At 43.7% G+C, this 11,952-nt stretch overlaps 1 protein-coding gene across 1 annotated transcript in view; it reads right to left on the bottom strand.

Moving 5' to 3' along the window:
* CAMK1D (calcium/calmodulin-dependent protein kinase ID) overlaps positions 1-2,799 on the bottom strand; it is a 138,871-nt gene extending 136,072 nt beyond the window's left edge. Inside the window, exons 1-2 of the mRNA XM_009321774.1 lie at positions 2,723-2,799; positions 2,178-2,309 (exon numbers count right to left, since the gene is read on the bottom strand). Of these exons, the coding sequence (XP_009320049.1) occupies positions 2,178-2,309; positions 2,723-2,799 (209 nt within the window). The remainder of the gene's footprint in view (positions 1-2,177; positions 2,310-2,722) is intronic.
* Positions 2,800-11,952: the final 9,153 nt, after the last annotated feature.

The following is an 11,952-nucleotide window of genomic DNA, read 5'->3' as shown; positions in this document are numbered from 1 at the left end:
GTGTCCTTTGGGACTTTTATCCTGTTGGAGTTTAAGCACTCCCCGAAAGCATAATGCAAAACCAGAAAGGGAGACCAGGATCAACGCATGTGTATATTTATATTTGCTTTTCTACACCTTCCTCTCAGGGAACAGGGACCAATTCCTCCTGCCAGGCATCCTCTGTGCACATCCCCTTCAGAAGCGGCCGTTTGGTGCATGGCTTGTTGAGGTTGCGGGACCTCACAGCCATGTAGAGCAGCCCAGGGCTCTGGCATCCTACCCATTAATTAGACAACACACAAACTAGTCATCCGCACTCACTATTAAGCTACCAGAAACAAAAGCAGGACACTTAGATACCTTTGGAGCTTAGCAACAGCTGCTCGGGATCCACTCCACCTCTCTCAAAACTACTGACAGCTTTTGAAGCAGAGAATTCATTGGACAGAGAAACAGGTTGATATCCCCCCTCCTCAACTGTAGGCAGATCCAGTTTGTTATTTTCTAAGCGTTTCCTTGGTGCCACATACAAATTCAATACTGTGTCTGCTGGCAAAGATGTCTATTTTCAGAATAAATACAATGACAAGCAAAGTTTGTATTAGCAACAGCTAAGTAGAAGATATCAGGAGATAAAAAGGAAAAATCTCTCTTAAGATCCTAATGTGCATAAGGACAAGAGACCGAGTAGATCTAATTGTATGAAATTAAGGAATTTTCCACCCACTCACTCTCCTGCCCTTGCAGCTGGAATAGCACAGCCTGGGTCCTGCCTCCTGGTTTATCAGGAAATTGTTTGTAGAGAACAGAAACGTTTCACAACACAGAGCAAGAAATAACTGCAATGATTTCTCTGCTGTACTAGCTTAGGGTCAAGGCTGATGCAAGGCAGTCCTTACTGCATGCCAATATTGCCGTTCTTATACGCACACATGAGTATCAGGGGACAAACCCATATAGACAAAGACTGTTTCAAGCTGCCAGTTATTGGCCATTATTACCTGGTTATGGAGATGGCAACGGTTGAGGTTTATGACAGGTTCTCAATAACACTACACAGCAAGCCAACATGCTGCATTTATCACCAGGTTTACATTGTACTGACCTGATATGGGTCCAGCAATGGGAAGGCAACTGCAACAAATGCTTGTAGCTGTTTGGAGCCCCACTTATGTCCCTCCACTGAAAAGGATCCCCTCTGCCTACTGAGATGGCTGAGTTTGCCCTTGAACCTGTTCCTTTGACTTAGGCAGTCTGAGAATTTAGTTCAGAAGTATCTAGTTAGTTTTAAAGATTTAGGATCAGTTTTGTCACATGGTGCCCAGATGATCAGCTGTCAGCTTCTACATGACCAAGAGCTGGGGCAAGAAGTCCCACTAGGGACAGCAGTGCGGCAAGAATCAGAGTGCCCCAGTCTGACGTAGATTTCTATATAATTGTACTACCTTTAATTCAACGAGACTGTAAGAAGTTTAAAACAAGTTACATGGACCAATCCTAAAGTGACCAATCTCTTTCCATTTCCTAGAAAGAAAGTCAAGGGTGACGAGTTCAGATCCAAGTGTCTCCAATCAGGTGAGATGAATCCCACCTTCAGGGCATAAGATGAGGAAGAGGTAAGGATCAAGCCCCTAAGGACTACACTGAATTCAAAGCAGTCGTGAGCTGACTTTTTCTTATCCATGTATTCCAGCCACGGTCAGGAAAAAATACACACTGTGGACAACCCTGATAAAATAGAAGTTGCCCCCCAAAGTCACTTCCAGAAGTGGCAGTCTCCATGGTACAGGTTACCACCACCTCCTATAACAATCCATAGCATGCCATAGTTTTAGAGCAATTAGCATAGAGACTGTTTTAAGCACTTGGAAATAATAAGCCTGGTCCTGCTCTCCTCAAAGCCAATGACCCAACTGCTGACATTATTAGTGGATAAGGTCTTTTTAAAGCATCATAGGCTTTACTCCAGCCTAACTCCACTCGTTTCCCACTTTGCAGTCATCTGGCTGTATTAATAAAAAAGAAAACCACAGCATTTCTCAAAATGATTTAAGCATCATTTAAACTCAGGTGACCTTGTCTGCCTGTGATGCGCTGAACAACCTGTCAGTCACACTTGTCAATCACTGTTCCTGCTCCTTAAAAGCAGGAGTCTAATTGAAGCGAAGAAGCAGAAATGAAGGTCTGATACCTACTTTCTCAGAACTGCAATTTCATTCTCTATGCTGCTTTCCTTTCCCTTCAGTGCCTTCTTGGGAATGCACTTGACCGCAAAGAGTTTCCCACTCGCTCTCTCTTCAGCCAAAACAACTTCGGAGAATGCACCCCTGAAAGAAGAAAAGAAAAACCCCGGTTTTAAGTGGTGCCTTTTCTTTGGCAGCTGTTAACTGAAACATAACCACCAAATCTATTTCTTCTAGTGTCTTTTGATAGCTGCTCTTGTTAATCACAGCAACAGCATTATGAGCATCTTTCTTTGCCTTTACAAACCTACGCAGACATTCACATTCACAATACATTAAAGGCTTACCAAATACGACAATTTTAATAAAGAACCATAGTCCAGCAGAGGTATGAGCAAAGCTTGAAAGTCAGAAAGTACCATTTCCACACACAGGGGCATGGACTGTTGTCCGGCTGCTGATTTGATGGATGATGTACTTTTCCCCTTCCCGAAGTTTTAGGATGTTTAATTCACATAGCAGCACAAAGTCCCTCAGACTAAATGATGCACCAGTACCAAGAGCGTTCCCAGTTCCTCAGTGACCACAAGAGGTCAGGGCCTCCATTCTGGTCCTCCCTGGCAGCCCAGAGCATCTCCTCTCCATTGGCTCAACCCTGACTCAGACGGGGAAGCAGCGTCAGAATTTCTCTATGTACACAGAGTTATTCCACAACACAAACTGCTGTGTGTGTAACTGCTAAAGCCAAAGAATCGGATTAAATCACAAGTCCAAATGCTGGACTTAATAGCAGGCCCCCCCCTACAGTTACCCCAGAGAGAATTACACAAATAAAGAAACTTCATCACAGCAGCCAGTTACTAATTGCCAAGAGCGGGCAGTGCCTCTCCTTCACTAGGTTATTCCATAACAGCGTATTACTTCTTGCACTCTCATCGCTTCCTCCAAAGCATCTGGACCTTACTGGGGAGAAGCCAGGAAAATGTTACAGTCAGTGCTATATACGCTTTTTTTCTATTCTCACACTGTTTTCTGAGCATTTGAGCATCATTCAGGCACTGCTGGTCTGGATGGACCTTTGCTCTGGCGCACTGGGGCCGCTCATGTTCCAGTGCCCGTTACCGATTTAGCAACAAGGTACTGGGCAAGACAGAGCATTGGCCTGATGAGGAACAGCAAATCTTTGCTCATATTCACCAAAACCTCCTCCTGAAGCACCCGCTTTGTCCAACAGACATCAGAGCCAAGGACTTGTCTAACCAGATCACAACTGAAGGATTCACCAGCTGAAGGATCATATTTTATTTATACAAAATAAAAAGAGGCAGGACACTTTCCTTCATTTTTTTCCCCCTCATCAGTAGATTATTCTGCTCTTCTACATAGCTCTCTGTGAAAAGAACTCGGCAGCAGGCTGAGCAAACCCAACCATGCTCCAGCCCACTCTTAAAATGTTAATGTTTGATCACAGCCTCATTTGGCTACCACCAACTTTCTCTGACTTTCATTCCCCACAACTGCTGCTTATCTAGATGTTTGTGGATAAACAGAAGCATTTCCTTTCCTAGCCAAGCTCTTCCTTTTTAAGTCACGCACTTTGATGACACAACCAAGCGGCTGTGACCTCACCAACGGTTCCTGAGTTGCGAAATGACCAAATGAATCATTAAGCCAGTGGATAAGTGGATAAGCAAAAGGAAGAGGCTGCTGCTTTGGAAAGAAAGCACCTGTTTACCCAGAAAGGCTTTTGTAGCCAGCAGCAATAGGAAAACGGTGACGGGAAGTTTAGCAACAGATTAAAAGAGACTTTTGCAAACTGTTACGGCAGATGTTTGACAGCCTATCTACATGTGGTAGTGACCCTCTGAACCAGGAATGTTATGCCTCAGTTTGGACAGCGGTCCAGACTCTGACCACATTTACGCCACTCTAAGTACAGGAACGAGTCACTGTTTTCTGCTGTGTGTATAATCTACCACGGCACGTCAGAGCATCACGAGCTCCAATTTAGAGTCCACATAATTGGTCCTGACGGCTTGCGCAATAAAGAAATCAAGCCACCCAAAGTGGTTTTAAAGACCTATTCTTTGCTTTCCTATTATCAACAGTCCTAGACATTTGATTCACCAAATGGGGTTTTCACCCTGACCCTCATGCTTGGGACAGCCAGACCAGAACTGCAATAAAATCCTTTTACTGGAAAGCCCTAAGACCTCTTAGTGCTTATCAGCTTTGGTTGCAGACCAGAGTGCTCAGAAACTCACAGGACTGCTCCCAGCTATATTTCATGAACCCCTTAAGTCCCATCTGCTTAAGCTTTCAACACTGCACTTCACTCCAGCTGTGTCTTGAACAAGCTTTTTGCCCTCAGTTAAATGCTGTTAAAAGCAACATATTCATACCGGTCGTTTACTGATCACACGACTCTCCCAATGTTTGTGATACTATAAAAACGCAGAGAGCTCCCATCCCAATCTGAATTTCATTGCTGTTCTCAGACAACAAAATAAAGGAAATCCCCTTATATCCCTCTACGCAATAAAGCCAGCTTTGGGAAATGCCTCTATTTCAGCTGGCTTCACCATTTTGCTGGATTTCTTTCTCCACTTACCAGGACAGCCATGGGGTTCAATGGTTGGAAACAGCTTCTGTGAATGTAAATTCACATAATTTTTTGGGGAGCTCTGAGATACTCATAAAAACCAATTCCGTATCTCCTTAATAACCTTTCTCATTAAAGCATTAAATGAGCGAAACCTCAGCTAAAGCATTTGCTCACATGTCAACCCTTGGCACTGACAGGGCAGTTTTTTACATCGAGTTTTATATGAGGCCATGGCATGAAATTGCTGGTGCTGGGAAGAGCCCCTGGGCAATGAGGGGGGAGTGCTGGGGTGGATCTGCCGGGAAGGCAGGAGGGAGACGCGAGGCGGTCTGCGCTATCCTGTGCACTATATATGTTCTTGTGTTCACAGAGCAAGGGAGGGGGAAAAGCAACAAGGCAATGGACAACAGAAAGGTAAGTAAGTGAAGCGGTGGAAGGAAAGAGAAGGGAGGGAACAGATGCAGATAGGGATCAAAGAGTTAAACACAGACCGAGAGGAACGAACTGTATAGGACAAGAAGAAAGAAATGGTAGCAGGAAGCATCAACAAGGAAAAGGCAGCAAAGACACTCCTGGAGTCTGCTGGAATCAGGGGAGAGTCAGAAATAATAGTGTAGAGGTGGGCAAGCAATTATCATAATTTCAAACACACAGCTGAATTCATCCACCCTTAACGATCCAGTCCAGCCCCCACTGAACCCTTCTTGACTCACGCATGAATAGATAAATACCAGAGAGAAAGTCAGAAAGACAAGGCTGCTCGTTTTCTTGCTAACAGCAATATATCCTACAGCAAATTGTCCGCCTCCTCTAAAAAGTTCCCCAGAACTACCGACCTGGCACACCTGCTAAAGAAGATTTTCCCCCCAAAGAATTAATGTGCCCTTTAAAATCAGGACACTAATGAAGGAAGCAATTTGTCTCTAAGAATTTATTACAATTCTTTATTGAGGATTAAAAATTAATTGCGTACAAAGTTCTATAAAGATGTTTGGTTTTGGAAAATGTTGCCTTTTATACCATCAAAGTGACAGGACTTTTTGTCAAAAGGACATGGCTTCCATTCAGCATCACCAAGCAGTGCTACACAATAAAAAGGAAAAATACGATACAGGGTATGTTGGAAAACCAGAATGCTACACGTCTGCAGCTCAGACAGGGCTCTGGATTAAAACCCCACCTCTCCTAGGAGGTTCTGCATGGTCTATATAATGACATGATGTTCCCAAGACCTGCCATTTGCAACCCATATGCCAGTATCTCCATGGTCATAGCACTGACCCAGAAAGAGATTCAGAAACCCCTCGGTAGACCTTGTATTTTGAATTATGAGTTTTTATCTGAAATTTCATGCATGGAAAAACACAATTTCTGTGATGGACACAAGCAAACAGGAATATTTTTTATTCTGTGTAATACTGAGGAAGGTGTTTACTCTGTGAAAATATTTGGGGGAGTTTTATTCTCCTACCCCCAGAAAATAGGCTCCAAAAGTTATTTTTACACTCTGATGCAGATTTTAAAAAAATAGGGAGAAGACGTTAATTGATTAAAAGTTATGATTTTAAAGGTGGCTGCAACGTTGGAATGTCCCGTTCCCTTCAGCTGGGAAATAGGTAATCGCAACCTTTCCAATGGGCCTGGGGATACAGCCTTCACCTCTCTGAAGAGGGGCTTCAAACCCTTTCAGGAGCTTTCCTTGTCTTGCCTAGAGATTATAGCAAACAAATAAAAAAGCATTACAGTTTTGAGGAAGTAGGACAGCGGTGGAAACAGGTAAACAAGAAACTTCTGCAAAATTAAACCACCTAGTTAGCTCCTGAAATACGTGTGTGGCAACTGAACCTATTTTTGAAAGTTTTGACCATGTTATCATTTACCCTAGAGGATCGACTCTTTTCAAATTTCTAATTAAGGCATGGAATAATTTTATGATCTAGATCATTTTTATGTGAATTAGGAACAACGTAAAAGAAAAAAAAAAAGAGAGGTTAAATGACTTGACGTGTCACATTGAGATAATGGCAAATTCTAGAAGGTGGTTGAGACATTCTGACTCCTTACCCCTTTGCATACATCTGAACCATGCAGCATCCTATGAGATATCAATCTTTTATAATTTTAATTTAAGTTATTTTCTTTAACCTAGATTTAAAGATTAGGATTTCAAAATTATCATTAGAATATGAATGGCATCCATACCCAAACAGACTGGATTTTCTATTAGAAAACAACGGCTGCAAGGCTAGGCTATCCTGCAGATCAAAGCAAAATAAAGGCCAAATAACTTTTTTCCTTCATCTGTTTGAACTATAATTTAATATGAACACTTAATTTCTGAAATACAATGAACAACATATACTGCGACAGCAAATCTGTTCTTATTCATCAAAAAAAATTGCTGACACAAAAATACTGACAAAATGAAGACAAATAGTTGATGGAGGGATAAAACTTAATTTTTTCCATTTGCAGAGACCTCCATGTTGAGCAGTTTTCCACTGCATTAGCAGGTGCTCTGTCATACTAAATCAACAGACATAGTCAGGAAACAGATTTCAGATCTTCGGGCTGTGTATAACTAATGATCTTAATTATGATACAGTTGGCTTTCTGTGTGTACTTTGCCCCAGCCAAACCATGGAAAAAAATAGTGAACACTCACGGTTTGAAAAATATACCATGTCCACAGTGAAGATCACTGAGATGGGAGACCAACCAAATCAACGTAAGACCGACCAAATCAAAGAAGAAAATTTCTGTAATGTGGCTTCAGCAACCACACACAAATTCTGCTCCTTGACTCCCCAAAGGCGACTTTGAACTGCGCTACAAACAGAGGCAAGTATGTAAGAAAAAAATCTTCTCTGGCATTTTCACAACTTTTCCCATGGACCTCAAGGAGTTAACTGTGGGATGAGCTCAGTCTCTGTATAACCAGCACATATGTCCTGGTTTCGGCTGGGATAGAGTTAATTTTCTTCTTAGTAGCTGGTACAGTGCTGTGTTTTGGATTTGGGATGAGAACAATGTTGATAACACACCGATGTTTTAGTTGTTGCTGAGCAGTGCTTACACTAGTCAAGGACTTTTCAGCTTCCCATGCTCTACCGACTGAGAAGGCTGGAGGTGCACAAGAAGCTGGGAGGGGGCACAGCCAGGACAGCCGACCCAAACTGGCCAAAGGGACATTCCATACCATGTGACGTCATGCTCAGCACATAAAGCTGGGGGAAGAAGAAGGAAGGGGGGACGTTCGGAGTGATGGCATTTGTCTTCCCAAGTAACCGTGACACATGATGGAGCCCTGCTTTCCTGGAGATGGCTGAACACCTGCCCGCCCCTGGGAAGTAGTGAATGAATTCCTTGTTTTGCTTTGCTTGTGTGCGCGGCTTTTGCTTTACCTATTAAACTGTCTTTATCTCAACCCATGAGTTTTCTCACTTTTACCCTTCCGATTCTCTCCCCCATCCCACTGCGGGGGGAGTGAGCAAGCGGCTGTGTAGGGCTTAGTTGCCGGCTGAGGTTAAACCACGACAACATACCAGGGAGATTCTGGTCCTACAAACTATTTTTCTACTAAGCCATTTTTCTGCACAAGTCACGTTCTTTTTTCTTTTATTAAATTTTCTACTCAGTCATTTCTGTACACATCCTCGCTCTCCCAAATTCCAGGCACATCCCAACATAAACCCAAACTAAGGCTGGAAATAAAGTTTTTCACTCCAAAGTCACGTCCATGAATGTCCCGACATCTGTGTGAAAATTAATTTACAATGTAGTTTTCAATAGCTCAGTGATGTCTGAATGCAAAGTTAACAAAACCAAAGTGTGGAGGGTGTTTTTACCCAGCCAAGAGCAAAGGAGAAGGCTTTCAGGACTGTTACATGTGGTACAGAAGTCAAATATCCCTACACATTCCCAAGAGCTGAATATAAATTTACGGGGAAAGAAACACACTTCCTAATCTGGTTGCAGTCATCTATTCTTTAGAGAACAAATGCTTTTTCTAGCTATTTTCATTCATCAAACACCCAGTCCCAACCCTGCAGCCCCTTCTATGGCAATGCTTCCTCCGCCTGGGCAAGAGCGGAAGAACCAGGATCGCTGTATTAACACCAGTATTTTTAGCCTCACTACTCAGTTAACTTCCACTAAGCCACTCAGCCACAAATGAAAATGCTGTTTTCTACCTTGGGGCCTGGTGAGTGTCTGCTGTAACACCAGACATGGCCCTGCTCTGGGCTGTGTCTGACCCTGCTTCCCCTCCCCAGGGCTGATCCTGACCCCCACCCACAGTGATATCCCCCATCCCCATGATGGGGGATGTCTGGGGCTAGGGGCTTGCTGATGCCCAGGGCTGGGGCTGCTATTGCACATTACAGATGATGAACAGCACTTCCAACTGTGCCAAAAATGCTGTTGCTGTTGCCTGATGGACACCCAAACAACAATGGCAAGGGGCAAAAATACTCTCTGCTGTGTGTTCCTGTAGCAAGGAGGTCCTTTCTGGACCACTGACCTGTCTCTCTGTGCCCTAAGCCATTGTCCCATGCCAATACCCCTAGCACTTTGTCTGAGCTAGAAGGTCCATTAAGACCATTGGGGTCTTCTGATGAGCAGCCACTTCCCCACAGTGCGAGAGGAGCCCAGGAATCACCATGCCCAGGGATGGGCAGCATATCCCCAGATCCAGACTTCATCTTTCCAACCACCTTGCTGCTCCCACTCTACACAATTTTTTGGGGAGAGGAACCACATCGATACACAGATCTCTGCTGGGACTTACAGCCATGACCATAACAGAGACACCCGATGATATCATACTCCAGGTAGAGCTGCTTCTTTCCCCTCCTTATAAACCAGTTTGTTTTTCTCCCACCATTACAGGGCGACTCGCTGCAATAGAATGAGCAGCAGAAAGTTTTCATCTTGCGTAGTCACCAAAAGTGTTTGGATTTGTTTGGATTTAACTTCCATATTTTGGGGTACTATTATCTACAATTACAATAACAGCTTAGTGTTTTGACAGTTTTTGTCACCAGAGTCAGCAGCAAGAATTTTAATGCCAATTTGAGGCTTATCGTTTCTTCTGTTTTAGCTACTCAATATTCTACACTCTCAGGAGGAAACAAAACAAAACAAAAAAACCCCAAAACAAACCCAAACCAAAAAAACCCCACCACAACCCCCTAGAATTAAGATTGAAAATCCGTGTCAGCTACTTAAAGGAAAGCTACTTAGAGGAGAGAGACTTCTATGAAGCCAGAAAACACCCATTTGAAGTTGCACATTATGAAGCACGAAATCATGACAATATAGTCAAGGTGGTTTCCTTCACACCCCTGCGTCTTCCCCTGGACCACCTTCACCAGAACACAACCAGCTCCTTAATGGGCAACAATCATTTTCACCCAAGGAAAAATTGCTGGAAACCATTTAAACCATTCTGTAGTTGAAATTAGTTCTTTACTCCAGGTGTGGCAGTGTGCTCCCCCCCCCCACGTAAACTGGTGGTAAACGATGACCACCAGTGGGGTTTGTGATGGCTGCATCCAGCTTATGCTGGACTTTAGGGACGGATGGCAATGTAGCAGCCAAGGGCTGTCTGGAGCAGTGACCCAAACGTCTTGCTGGTATGCAAATATGACTATAAATCAATCATCTTACTCTATAAATAGTGGACAGCCCAGGGCCCGTTGAGCTCTCCTGCACAGCAGCGGGCTGCACGCCAGGATGTCCCCTTGAGTAGGGACACCTCTCAAGGTTGCTCCTCGAGGTTGAGAGATTCCTTGCCGCAACAGATCCTTGGTAAGTGACTAATGCATGCTAAACTTTGAAATCTTAGCTAAGTAATATAAAGGATTAATTGCACATGTATAATCCTTTAGACATAAACTGTTGACTAAGTCTGGGACTAGGATTGGATCCAGCTGCACCTCGACTCCTCTCTGGGAAGGAGTTTAGAAAGCAAGGGGGTCCTTTCTGAACCTCATGACTCAATGGGAGGGTCTCCCTGACAGTTTTGACTGACCCTGTCCTCTATGCAGTAAATAATCAAGTGTACCTTGCCATCGAATCTTGTTAAACCACTGTCACATTTACCATTGAACTTTGTTAACTCACTGTTTTCTATCAATAAAGTGTACTGTTGCTTCTCTCTTACAAGGGAAGTGCAGTCTCACTCCATCCGTGCCACCAGGATGAATTTCAAGTTCACTGTGGGGCACAGCACACACCACCAGCACTCCGTGTCACTGAGAAACTCCCTTCCCTTCCTTCAAACATGATGTTGTGAGGCATCAGCAACGGTGCCACACGGCTCCCTTGCATCCTGAGCACTTCTCCCTGCCCACCACTGCCAACGAGCCAGCTCAGCTCCCACTTTGGGGGTCAGCAGGGAAACACCAAGTTTGAGACCTGTGTTGCAACACAGGCAGGAGAGCAGAGCGCCTCTGGGATGGCTTCCAGCCATGTGGATGGGAAATCCTGCAGTGCTTGGGGCACTCCAACTCATACACCAGCAGGGTGAAGGCACCGAAGCACATGGGTAAGGAGACTCCCAGGCAAAAAAAAGCCATTATGTGCAGAGCAGAGCAAGGAATATAGGCTTCAGTGACATAAAACTTAGGTTCAAAGATGAATAAATCACATAAAGCACAGAAATTAAGCCAAAAAGAAAAGTTTCTGCAGAATCTCTTCCCTTTGAGATGAACTAATTTGTTTTAGCTGCCTGGTGTATGCTAATTTAATAGGATGTTATGCAGTCTGTTCTGAGACAGTGATGCATGGATGCTAAAAAGGGAAGCTAGCCCAGCACAGATCCCCAGTCATGTTTGTTATTACAGTCCTCCTCTTTCCTGGACTGTTTGCTCCTTTCTGATTAATCCTGACCCCTGTTAGAAAGGGATGTATTGTCTTTAAAGGCCTATTACATTTGCGTGTAATCCATGCCACATCCTCCGTGGCAATCACAGTAAAGCTATCCAGAATCAAAAGCAAAACATACAGCTTTTTGTATTGAGCTCTTCCTTCCATTATACACTTCACAAATGAGCTGTTAAGCAGTTTATTTTCTCCACTGATGATTACTTTATCTTTCCAAAGTGAATATTTAAGTACCTTTTTTTCCAATTTCATCTTATAAGACAAAAGGAACTCATTGTCTCCCAGGGTTTGTCT

Source organism: Pygoscelis adeliae, unplaced genomic scaffold, assembly GCF_000699105.1.
Source record: "Pygoscelis adeliae isolate BGI_AS28 unplaced genomic scaffold, ASM69910v1 Scaffold202, whole genome shotgun sequence".
Classification (NCBI taxonomy): Eukaryota; Metazoa; Chordata; class Aves; order Sphenisciformes; family Spheniscidae; genus Pygoscelis; species Pygoscelis adeliae.
This window is presented reverse-complemented; position numbering and strand designations above follow the sequence as displayed.